Source organism: Anguilla anguilla, chromosome 11, assembly GCF_013347855.1.
Source record: "Anguilla anguilla isolate fAngAng1 chromosome 11, fAngAng1.pri, whole genome shotgun sequence".
NCBI lineage: Eukaryota > Metazoa > Chordata > Actinopteri > Anguilliformes > Anguillidae > Anguilla > Anguilla anguilla.
This window is the reverse complement of record NC_049211.1, coordinates 282,613-295,288: the sequence shown is the minus strand read 5'-3', so window position 1 is coordinate 295,288 and position 12,676 is coordinate 282,613. Positions and strand designations below refer to the sequence as shown.

General features: G+C 47.9%; 1 protein-coding gene across 2 annotated transcripts in view; it reads right to left on the bottom strand.

Moving 5' to 3' along the window:
- Nucleotides 1-12,676, bottom strand: part of LOC118208561 (sarcolemmal membrane-associated protein-like) — a 32,436-nt gene continuing 19,760 nt past the window's right edge. The window contains exons 15-23 of one of the 2 annotated variants that reach the window (XM_035383362.1): nucleotides 12,186-12,476; nucleotides 11,003-11,077; nucleotides 10,514-10,798; nucleotides 10,079-10,187; nucleotides 8,339-8,510; nucleotides 7,999-8,124; nucleotides 5,381-5,515; nucleotides 3,196-3,282; nucleotides 1-2,251 (exon numbers count right to left, since the gene is read on the bottom strand). In XM_035383362.1, the coding sequence (XP_035239253.1) occupies nucleotides 3,202-3,282; nucleotides 5,381-5,515; nucleotides 7,999-8,124; nucleotides 8,339-8,510; nucleotides 10,079-10,187; nucleotides 10,514-10,798; nucleotides 11,003-11,077; nucleotides 12,186-12,476 (1,274 nt within the window). In that variant the 3' untranslated portion in view covers nucleotides 1-2,251; nucleotides 3,196-3,201. The remainder of the gene's footprint in view (nucleotides 2,252-3,195; nucleotides 3,283-5,380; nucleotides 5,516-7,998; nucleotides 8,125-8,338; nucleotides 8,511-10,078; nucleotides 10,188-10,513; nucleotides 10,799-11,002; nucleotides 11,078-12,185; nucleotides 12,477-12,676) is intronic. The other variant, XM_035383363.1, reaches the window with a different exon arrangement.

Genomic DNA, 12,676 nt, shown 5'->3' with positions numbered 1-12,676 from the left:
TGGAAGTTTGTGAATTAACTTTTTTATTTGAAAAGTAGAGCAGATAATCTGTTCTCTCCTCAAAATAAAGCATAAAAACCACAAACAGAGGACAGACCGTTTGCTCTCCATCCACAAACCATTACAGCACTGGTTATAAAACCCATTCACTTACAAAAGCACAATGCAGAAGGTTACTGTTCCAGAAGGATGCGTGGACACGACTCCTGTAGGTGCAGGTACGGTGCCTGCCACTGCTTCATACGACTCAATCAGCGCTAACGCTAACCCTAACCCTAAGCCTAAACCTAACCCTATCCCGAACCCTAACCCTAACCCGAACTCTACCCCTAACCCTAACTATCTGCAATTACTCATCTACTTAGCCCTCAAAACCAGCTTCTGAAGCACATTTGCACAAAACTATGTTTGAACGTTATTCCTACATTTCAAAATATTTGCCTGGTCTGAAAGGATAATCAATCTGCAGACCAGTGAATGTTTATATTTATTTACCATATAAATGAACAAAATGAAGGCTTTCAAGTAGACGGATCCTTTGAAAATCTGTTCTGTATGTTCTATAGCTTTGCAGCAGTAATTATCTTCTTAGATGAGCAGATGATGTTCTCCTAGAATTTGATTTAATACAGATATACAGGAATGACCAATGTGAATGATCAGTATCACAATAACATGAAAACTGACATAAGTGGATACGTTAAAATGTAATTGCCCTTCTAATGGTGGAGTACTTAGTCCTTGCTGGTCTCGTGCAACTACAACAAACATGAGCTTTCAGCATTTCTACACAACCATTTGTGTGCATGTGTGTGTGTGCGCATTCATGTATGTGTATGTGTGTGTGTGTAATGTAATTTCCTTTCAAAGGCTGGGGTCATCGTCAGGGATGCTACAAATATCCACAGGAAGCACTTGGACCTATAAGCCCCATGAGTTTAAATACTCTGTGTATACCTGGTAATTATTCTTTAACTAAAATCCCTTTTCCTTTAAGTGGTTGTGTACAAAATTACCCAAGTATCAGTGACAGATAAAAAGAAAACAGAAAAGCCTCAATGTTCTCCCATTTTTGGCTGCAGTAACACTTAAAGCTTCTGCCATATATAAAAAATAAAGTGGATAATAACTTGGAGATCAAATATTTTATCTATAGTGTAAGTCTGTAGGTTTATTCCCTCTCTATGCGCTGGCACTAAAACACTGACTGGAAACAAGGTGGGGCTCTGCCAGTTGCTGGAGAGTGGGCGGGGCCTCCTCAGTAGGTGGGGGTGGTTTGTGGGTTAGGGGTGGAGCTGCTGGAGAGTGGGCGGGGCCTCCTCAGTAGGTGGGGGTGGTTTGTGGGTTAGGGGTGGAGCTGCTGAAAAGTGGGCGGGACCTCCTCAGTAGGTGGGGTGGTTTGTGGGTTAGGGGTGGAGCTGCTGGAAAATGGGCGGGGACTCCTCAGTAGGTGGGGTGGTTTGTGGGTTAGGGGTGGAGCTGCTGGAAAGTGGGTGGGGCCTCCTCAGTAGGTGGAGTGGTTTGTGGGTTAAGGGTGGAGCTGCTGAAGAGTGGGCGGGGCCTCCTCAGTAGGTGGGGGTGGTTTGTGGGTTAGGGGTGGAGCTGCTGGAGAGTGGGCGGGGCCTCCTCAGTAGGTGGGGGTGGTTTGTGGGTTAGGGGTGGAGCTGCTGGAGAGTGGGCGGGGCCTCCTCAGTAGGTGGGGTGGTTTGTGGGTTAGGGGTGGAGCCGCTGGAGAGTGGGCGGGGCCTCCTCAGTAGGTGGGGTGGTTTGTGGGTTAGGGGTGGAGCTGCTGAAAAGTGGGCGGGACCTCCTCAGTAGGTGGGGTGGTTTGTGGGTTAGGGATGGAGCTGCTGGAAAATGGGCGGGGACTCCTCAGTAGGTGGGGTGGTTTGTGGGTTAGGGGTGGAGCTGCTGGAAAGTGGGTGGGGCCTCCTCAGTAGGTGGAGTGGTTTGTGGGTTAAGGGTGGAGCTGCTGAAGAGTGGGCGGGGCCTCCTCAGTAGGTGGGGATGGTTTGCGGGTTAGGGGTGGAGCAGCTGGAAAGTGGGCGGGGCCTCCTCAGTAGGCAGGGGTGGTTTGTGGGTTAGGGGTGGAGCAGCTGGAAAGTGGGCAGGGCTCCTAAGTCAGTGGGGGAGATTTTCGGGTAAGGGGCGGAGCTCCATGGGATCAGGTGGAGTTCTCAGGCAGGGTGGTGTACAGCAGACCTCCGACAACCATCAGCGCAACCGCCGAGACCCAGGAGAGCCAGCCACTCTGAAAAAGAGACACACCACAGTCACTAAACTCAGTCACTAAACTGTGCTGCTGAGGACAACACTAAACACAGTCACTAAAATGTGCTGCGGACAACACTAAACACAGTCACTAAACTGTGCTGCGGACAACACTAAACACAGTCACTAAACTGTGCTGTGGACAACAGTAAACACAGTTACTAAACTGTGCTGCGGACAACAATAAACACAGTCACTAAATTGTGCTGTGGACAACAATAAACACAGCCATTAAACTGTGCTGCTGTGGACAACACTAAACACCGTCACCTTATTAAATTGTGCTGCTATGGATATCACTAAACACAGCCATTAAACTGTGCTGTTGTGGACAACACTAAACACAGTCACCTTATTAAACTGTGCTGCTATGGATATCACTAAACACAGTCATTAAACTGTGCTGTGGACAACACTAAACTCAGTCACTAAACTGTGCTGCTGCGGACAACACTAAACACAGGCACCTTATTAAACTGTGCTGCTATGGATATCACTAAACACAGTCATTAAACCGTGCTGTGGACAACACTAAACACAGTCACTAAACTGCTGTGGACAACACAACACAGTCACTAAACTGTGCTGTGGACAACACTAAACACAGTCACCTTATTAAATTGTGCTGCTGTGGACAACATTAAACACAGCCATTAAACTGTGCAGCTGTGGACAGTACTAAGCACATCCAAACGTAATAATAATAACTTTTAAAATCACATGTAAAGAGGCACATTCACATGCAGAATAGTGGGGAAAAATCAGACGGTTAAGACAGACAGCTGACTCACTGAAGTTCTCCAAATGCACCAGAGTTCTTAAATATGAAATAGAGACATGGAGTTGAGACACACCCCCTGGGTTTAGGGTTAATGAGTGTTAGTGGGGGAGCAGACACAGACAGGCAAGAGGGATTTGGGGTACCTGCAACTACCACAGGGAGCTGTACCCCCAGAACAGGACAGCCAGGACCACACCCACCAGCATAGCCAGGACAGGATGCAGGGAGGGCTGCAGGGGAGGGACAGTACAATCAAGCACACATGAGCTCCATGGCCTTCACAGAGGTTTCTCCCCGCCTCATAGCTGGGGTCCTGCACAGACACATTCACTGAGTAAATGCAGGAGCAGGAGTTCTCAGGCCTCTGTGACTGACTGAGCCAATCCAGAACCCGGCTACGTAGGCAGTGTGTTTGGGGTCATCGTCTTGCTGCAGGATGAAGCACCAGCTGATGAGGTTGGAGGAATTTCTTTGTACATAGCCAGACAAAATCGGTCTGTACACTTCCTAATTCATCTTGTTACGACCCCAGTCATAAGTGTGTGTTCACATTTGTCTCTGTTGCCTGCATGTTTTGTCTTTCCAGTTCGTCACCTGATTGGCTAATTCTGTCTCCAGTTACTCAGCTTGAAAAGCCGCCATTTTCCACCTGCCAGTGGAGACTAGCTCTTTGAAATCGTGTTTGGTGTGTTGTGTATAATGATTGCTTTGTTTGACCCTGTTTTTGTTTGATCCCGATTCCCATCATGCCCTTGCGCTGTTTGCTGATTAGATCTTGTGTATGACCACTGACCTGTTCCCTTCCACTCCTCTTCTTTCCTTAGCCCTTCTAGTTTGTTTGCCCCGTGATTGTGTTTCTGACCATTCGCTCTCGTATTTGGTTCTGATTCTCGCCTAGCCCCTCTGCTTTGTTTGCTGATCGGATTTTGTGTTTGACTGTAAGCTCGTTCTCAACCTCGACTCTCGTTTTGCCTTCTGCTCACCGTATAGTGCTGCGGTTAGTCAGTGTGTTCCCAGCTGGGCTACAATCCTTCCATTGGGACATAAGTTTGTTATTTTGCCTTGTTATTTTATCTTAATTATTAATTTAGCTACTCTGGGTGGAGATTTAACACTCCATTGCGGGTATGCCATTCTGACTTTAGATTTCAGACTATCGGCTAACTGTCCGAAGTTCAGCGTTCAAAGCCACCCCGTGCCCAGTACGCTTCGAAGACTAGCCAGCGTTCAGTACGATTTGGGCAGGTGGATAAGGACCGAAGTTACTGGTCGGTTTGCAGTACATTTCCCTACCCATTTCCCTTATTATTCCCCGTTACAGTCTGACCCTAGACCTGTTCGTAACAATCCTACTGTTTGAATCCTCTTTCATTAATAAAGACGAATGAACCTGATCCAGAAGAAGCCATACATGCCCAAGCCATGACACTACCTCCTACCATGTTTATGGGGAAGGGTATAAGGACGTAGTAGGGTAGGGGGTAGGGCATAAAGGATCAGGGCAGAAAGGAGTAGGGTATAAGTGACTAGGGTATATGTGAGTAGGGTATAAGGAGGTAGGGTATAAGTGAGTAGGGTATCAGAAGGTAAGGTATAAGTGAGTAGGGTATCAGAAGGTACGGCATAAGTGAGTAGGGTATAAGGAGGTAGGGTATAAGTGAGCAGGGTGTAAGGGGTTATGGTATATGTGAGTAGGGTATAAGGAGGTAGGGTATAAGTGAGTAGGGTATAAGTGGGTAGGGTATAAGTGAGCAGGGTGTAAGGGGTTATGGTATATGTGAGTAGGGTATAAGTGAGTAGGGTATAAGGGGGTAGGGTATATGTGAATAGGGGATAAGGAGGTAGGGTATATGTGAGTAGGTTATAAGAAGGTAGGGTATAAGTGAGTAGGGTATATGTCAGTAGGTTATAAGGAGGTAGGGTATAAGTGAGTAGGGTATAAGGAGGTAGGGTATATGTGAGTAGGGTATAAGGAGGTAGGGTATATGTGAGTAGGGTATAAGGAGGTAGGGTATAAGTGAGTAGGGTATAAGAAGGTAGGGTATAAGTGAGTAGGGTATAAGGAGGTAGGGTATATGTGAGTAGGGTATAAGGAGGTAGGGTATATGTGAGTAGGGTATAAGGAGGTAGGGTATAAGTGAGTAGGGTATAAGAAGGTAGGGTATAAGTGAGTAGGGTACAAGAGGTAGGGTATAAGTGAGTAGGATATAAGGGGGTAGGGTATATGTGAATAGGGGATAAGGAGGTAGGGTATATGTGAGTAGGTTATAAGAAGGTAGGGTATATGTGAGTAGGGTATAAGTGAGCAGGGTGTGAGGGCACACTCACTCGGCTGGCTCTCTCCTGCAGTTGTTTCAGGCTGTCCTTGCACTGGTCCAGCTCCTCTGACAGGGACAGCTTCTCCTGCTCCACCTCTGAGCACCTCTGCTTCACCTGAACCAGCTCCACCTGAGTGTCCTCATACTGCAAGGAACACACACACACCTGAGTGTCCTCATACTGCACAGCACACACACACACACACACCTGAGTGTCCTCATACTGCAAGGAACACACACACACACCTGAGTGTCCTCATACTGCAAGGAACACACACACACACACCTGAGTGTCCTCATACTGCAAGGAACACACACACACCTGAGTGTCCTCATACTGCAAGGAACACACACACACCTGAGTGTCCTCATACTGCAAAGAACACACACACACACCTGAGTGTCCTCATACTGCAAGGAACACAAACACACGTGTGCAAACATACACATGCATACAAGCGCATACATGTGTGCGCACACACATCATATAGCAAAGAATACACACAGGTGTATCATTATCTCATTCTGAAGGCCCCTGGTTTTGTGGGCTGTCGGATAATGGTGAATAAGAGGACAGTGAGTAGAAGATAAGGGCTAGAGGGTAAAGTATAAATGGGTAGAGTATGAGGGTGTACAGGAAAAGTGGGTAGGGTATAAGAATGTAGCAGTTAATGGGGTAGGATGTAAGTGAGTAGGGTATAAGAGAATATGGAATGGTTTAGGGTATAAGTGACTAGGGTATAAGTGAGTAGTGTTTAAATGGGTAGGTATAAGTGAGTAGGGCATACGTGAGTAGGGTATAAGGGAGTAGATATAAGTGAGTAGAGTATAAGGAGGTAGGGTATACGTATGTAGGGAATAAGGGGGTAGGTATAAGTAAGTAGGGTGTAAGAGGGTAGGGTATAAGGGAGTAGAATATAAGTGAGTCGTGTATATGTGAGTAGGGTATAAGGAGGGAGGGCAGAAATCAGTAGGGTACAAGTGAGTAGGGTACATGTGAGTAAGGCATAAGGAGGTAGGGTATATGTGAGTAGGGTACATGTGAGTAAGGCATAACGGGGTAGGGTATATGTGAGTAGGGTATAGACGACCGGTCAAAAGTTTTAGAACACCTCCATTTTTCCAGTTTTTATTGAAATTTACATAGTTGTCTCAATGTACTCTCAAATTAAAGCATAAAACAAATAAACAATTGGAGATTTAAAAAAGAAATCATGGAATCGTTCTTTGCTTTCATCCTTCTGTCCAGTTCAACCCAAGCAGCTCGATGGGCTTTAAGTCCAGAGACTGTGCTGGCTATTTCATGATTTGAAGCCTACCGTCTTGTTCTTTTCTTCTAAGATAGTTCTGACATAGCCTGGAGGTATGTTCTGGGTCAGTATCTTGCTGTAGGATGAACCCCTGACCAACTAGGTGTTGACCAGAGGGTATTGCATGGCACTGCAAAATACTGTGGTAGCCCTTTTTGTTCAGGGTGCCAGTCACCAGTCACTGTGCAAGTCACCAAATCTGGATCCAGCAAAAGAGCCCCAGACCATCACGCCTCCTCCTCCATGTTTGAGAGTTGGTGACACACACTGAGGAACCATCCTTTCACCTACCTGATGGTGTACAAAAACCCTGCGTGATGATCCGACGATTTCAAATTTTGATTAATCGGTCCATAAGACCTTCCAGTCTTCAGTAGTCCACTGCCGGTGCTTCATGGCCCAGGCAAGCCTCTTTTTCTTATTTAGCCATTTTAGCAATGGCTTTCGTACTGCCACTCAACCTGTCAAACCTGCAGCTCGAAGTCTTCTCTTCTTGTTGAAACTGAGACTTGCTTACTTCGACCACTGCTAAGTTGTGCATGAAGCTGTTGTCCTGTGAGCCGCCTATCACTCAAGCTGTTGACTCTCAGAAACTTGTCTTCAGTTTCTGTTGTGGCTTTGGGTCTGCCGGACCTCTTCCTGTCAGAGTTACCTCCAGTTTCCAAGTGCCTTTCGATGGTGTAGGAAACTGTACTCAGTGACACCTTCGTTTTTTTTTTTTTGCAGTTTCTCTAAAGGAAAGACCTACACTTTTAAGGGTTATAATGGTCTGTCTGTCTTCCTTTATTAATAGTCTTTTTCTTGCCATTATGATAGCAATATACTACTTCCTGCAGTGCAATATTGTCCAAAATATGCTTCAGAGGGTGTAGTAATACAGTCTGTTCCAACACTGATTTTATACAGACAGAGGGTTTGTAAGTAAGCAAAAGAAAATTGGGACACCTGTAGGAATTATTTTAATCAACTTTCAAGGCTTAATTTACTTCCATTGCTGTAGAAGTAAGTTGTTAGCTCATTACTTGTTCCCTGAAAAAGGCCTTTTGTTATAACTCTGAAATTTACATTATTTTTCAGTTTTTGGTAACCTAAACTTTTTAACCTCTGGCAGTTTACCACTTACCTTTGTACCATTTTTTTCAGGTCATTCACTGGACTTGAACTGTTTAAATTTCAATAAAACTGCAAAAATGGGGGTGTTCTAAAACTTCTGGCCGGTAGTGTACGTCAGTAGAGTATATGTGAGTACGGTATAAGGAGGGAGGGTACACTGGGTAGGGTATAAGGAGGTAGGGTATACTGGGTAGGGTATACTGACTCTCTCCTGCAGTTGTTTCAGGCTGTCCTTGCACTGGTGCAGCTCCTCTGACAGGGACAGCTTCTCCTGCTCCACCTCTGAGCACCTCTGCTTCACCTGAACCAGCTCTACCTGAGTGTCCTCATACTGCAAGGAACACACACACACACACACCTGAGTGTCCTCACACTGCAAGGAACACACACACACACCTGGGTGTCCTCATACCGCACTGAACACACACACACACACACACACACACACACACACACACCTGAGTGTCCTCAAACTGCAAAGAACACACACACACCTGAGTGTCCTCATACTGCAAGGAACACAAACACACACACACACACTGTACCTCTCTCTGAAGGCCCTTGATTCTTGCGGTTGCCTGGTCTAACTGGGCCTTCAGTCGGGCCCGGTCCTGCTGGCGCTGCTCCTGCTGCTCTGCCAGTCTGCTCTCTAGCTCCCCCTGTGTGCGCTCCAGAGCACTGACACTACGGCCCAGCAGGGCAGCCTGGTCCCGCGAGCTGGAGCCCAGCCAGAGTGTAGCACAGGAGAGAGAGAGCGAGCATGCAGTGTGTTACAGTGTGAGTGTCTGGAAGAATGCTTACGTGTATGTTTGTGTGCATGCGTAGATGAATGTGTGTGTATGAATGTGTACATATATTTGTGCTGTGTGTACATGTGTACGTGTACATATGCACGTGTGGGTGTGTGTGTGTTTGTGTGTGTGTCTACGTGTGTGTGTGTGTGTGTGTGTGTGTCTGTATGTGTGTCTGCGTGCGTGTGTGTGTGTCTGTTTGTATGTGTGTCTGCGTGTGTGTGTGTGTTTGTATGTGTGTGTGTGTGTGTGTGTACGTGTGTGTCTGTATGTATTTCTGCGTGTTTCTGCGTGCATGTGAGTGTGTATGTGTGTGTATAGTGTGTGTGTGTTTGTATGTGTTTCTGCGTGTGTGTGTGTGAGTGTGTGTGTGTATAGTGTATAGTGTGTGTGTGTGTGCACGCGTGTGTGTGTGTATGCGTGCGTGCGTGCTTGTGTGTCTGTGTGTGAGAGTGTATGTGTGTGTCTGCGTGTGTCTGCGTGCGTGTGTGTGTCTGTTTGTATGTGTGTCTGTGTGTGTGTGTGTGTGTACGTGTCTGTGTGTGTTTGTATGCGTTTCTGCATGTGTGTGTGTGAGTGTGTATGTGTGTGTGTATAGTGTGTGTGTGAGTGTGTGTGTCTGTGTGTGTTTGTATGTGTTTCTGCATGTGTGTGTGTGAGTGTGTGTGTGTGTGTATAGTGTGTGTGTGCGTGTGTCTGTGTGTGTGCTTGTGCGTACGTGTGTGTGTGCGTGTGTGTGTGTGTGTCTGTGTGTGTGCGTGTGTGCATGTGTGTGTGAGTGTGTGAGTGCGTGTCTGTGTGTGTTTGTATATGTTTCGGCGTGTGTGTGTGAGTGTGTGTGTATAGTGTATAGTGTGTGTGTGTACAGTGTATAGTGTGTGTGTGTGTCTGTGTGTGTTTGTATGTGTTTCGGCGTGTGTGTGATTGTGTGTGTGTGTATAGTGTATAGTGTGTGTTTGTATGTGTTTCGGCATGTGTGTGAGTGTGTGTGTGTGTGTATAGCGTATAGTGTGTGTGTGTGTGTATAGTGTGTGTGTGTCTGTCTGTGTGTGTGTACAGTGTATAGTGTGTGTGTCTGTCTGTGTGTGTGTACAGTGTATAGTGTGTGTGTGTGTGTGTGTGTATGTGTCTGTGTGTAGTGTATAGTGTGTGTGTATGTGTGTGTATGTGTTTCGGCATGTGTGTGAGTGTGTGTGTGTGTATAGTGTATAGTCTGTGTGTGTGTGTGTGTATAGTGTGTGTGTGTGTGTCTGTCTGTGTGTGTGTACAGTGTATAGTGTGTGTGTGTGTATGTGTGTGTAGTGGATAGTGTGTGTGAGTGTGTGTGTGTATAGTGTATGTGTGTGTATAGTGTGTGTGTGTAGTGTAGTGTGTGTGTGTGTGTGTGTGTGTGTGAGTGTGTGTGTGTGTATAGTGTATGTGTGTGTGTGTGTATAGTGTGTGTGTGTGTAGTGTATAGTGTGTGTGTGTGTGTGTGTGTGTGTGTGAGCTCACCTGTGCAGCTCTTTCTCCAGGTGTTGCATATTTTCCTGAAGCGCAGTCTTCTCAGAGCACAGGGCTGCGCACTCGGTCTGCAGAACGAAGCAGTTCTTCTGCAGCTCACCTGCGCATACGCAACAGAACCCGTCCCGTCAGTCAGCGCATACGCAACAGAACCCGTCCCGTCAGTCTGTGCATACGCAACACAACCCGTCTAAAACAGGCCCTTTATTCAGCTCAGTGAAGGGAGACACCGCGGTCTTGGGGATGCAACCGTCAATCAGAGCTCTTACAGCTGCACTGCTGCGCAGACGGCTGGCTGTACCTTGCAGCTGCGCAGTCAGTGCAGATGGCTGGTTGTACCTTGCAGCTGCGCAGATGGCTGGCTGTACCTTGCAGCTGTGCAGACAGCTGGCTGTACCTTGCAAATGCACAGACGGCTGGCTGTACCTTGCAGCTGCGCAGCCTGCGCAGACTGCAGCTGGAGCTCCTGCAGACGGGCCTTCAGGCTGCTGCTCTCCTGCTCGCATTCGGCTGCTCTGCGGCGCCCCCTGTCCAGCTCGGCGGTAACGGCAGCCAGACTCTCCTGCAGCGCGGTTCTCTCCTTCTTCCGCTCGCTGGCGCTGGCCTCCACTGCACCCTGCAGCAACAGCACCTCCTCCTGGGCACGGGACACAACGCACGCCCGCTCCGCACACAACACCTGCACCTCCTCCTGCAGCTTCTGCACCTGGGCTGAGAGAGAGTGAGAGTGAGAGAGCGTGAGTGTGTGTGTGTAACAGAGAGCATGTGTGTGTGTGTGTGTGTGTGTGTGTGTGTGTGTGTCAGAGAAGGAGAGCGTATGCAAGTGTGTGAGTGTGTGAGAGAGAGATAGAGGGGGGTCAGTAGGTGGCTGCAGTACCACCGGCTTTCAATGCCTCTGTTTCCCCAGAAACTGACCTTGCAGAGCCTGGATCTGATTGGCTGATTCCTGGGAATGGAGCTGGGCTTCTCTCCTCTCCTTTTCCAGTACATCTGTGGCACCAGCGTCAGCATACGACCATTACACATTATAAAGAGGAGCACATCAGCACAGTTGGGACCAGCACAGTGATCACCAACAATCAGCACCAACACAGTCAGCACCAGCACAGTCAGGGCCAGCACAGTGAGCACCAACAGTCAGCACCAACACAGTCAACAACAGCACAGTCAGCATCAGCACAGTCAGGACCAGCACAGTGAGCACCAACAATCAGCACCAACACAGTCAGCACCAACACAGTCAACAACAGCACAATCAGTCCCAGCACAGTCAACATCAGCACATTAATTACCAACACAGTTAGCACAAGCACAGTGAGAACCAGCAATCAGCACCAACATAGTAAGCAACAACAGTCAGCATCAACACAGTCAACAACAGCAGTTAACACATTCAACTACAGAAGTCAGTATCAACACAGTCGGCACAGTCAGCAACAACACGGTCAACAACAGCACGGTCAGGACCAGCACAGTGAGCACCAATAGTCAGCACCAACACAGTCAACAACAGCACAGTCAGCATCAGCACAGTCAGGACCAGCACAGTGAGCACCAACAATCAGCACCAACACAGTCAGCAACAACACAGTCAGGACCAGCACAGTGAGCACCAACAGTCAACAACAGCACAGTCAGCACCAACACAGTCAACAACAGCACAGTCAGCACCAACACAGTCAACAACAGCACAATCAGTCCCAGCACAGTCAACATCAGCACATTAATTACCAACACAGTTAGCACAAGCACAGTGAGAACCAGCAATCAGCACCAACATAGTAAGCAACAACAGTCAGCATCAACACAGTCAACAACAGCAGTTAACACATTCAACTACAGAAGTCAGTATCAACACAGTCGGCACAGTCAGCAACAACACGGTCAACAGCAGCACGGTCAGCAACAACACAATCAGCAACAGCACAGTCAACACCAGCACAGCCAGCGCCAGCACAGTCAACACCAGCACAGTCGAGATTTGATTTCAGACCATGTAACGCATCAGCACAGTGAGCTAGTGAGGTGCAGGTGTCAGTACCTGCTTCATAAGCAGTTTAACGCAATTTATGAAGACAGTGTGCATACAGCCGCGTACCCTGGAGCTCCACACATCTGCTCTGGCTGCTAGAAGCCTGGTCCTGTGCCTCATGCAGCTGGCTGTTCAGACGGGCAACATGCTCCGCCTCTCCAGACTGAAGCTCCGCCTCTCTGGACCTAAGCTCCACCTCTCTGGAATGAAGCTCCGCCTCTCTAGACTGCAGCTTCGCCTCTCTGGACTGCAGCTCCACCCCTCTGGACTGAAGCTCCGCCTCTCTGGACTGCAGCTCCACCCCTCTGGACTGAAGCTCCGCCTCTCTGGACTGCAGCTCACCACTCCCACAATCCTCTGCGTAATGAAAGGGTGAGAAGACTGTACACCAGGAGAATATATAGAGTGCCAACAGACAGAGCTGTGTGTGAGCTCACACACATTCAGACAGGCAGCAGGGGGCGCTGTTCACTAGCACACAAACAGCAGAGCAGCAGCCTGCTACAGCTGCAGCTGTGTGGTGCTGCTGGTATAAACCCAGTTGGATGCTACGCACT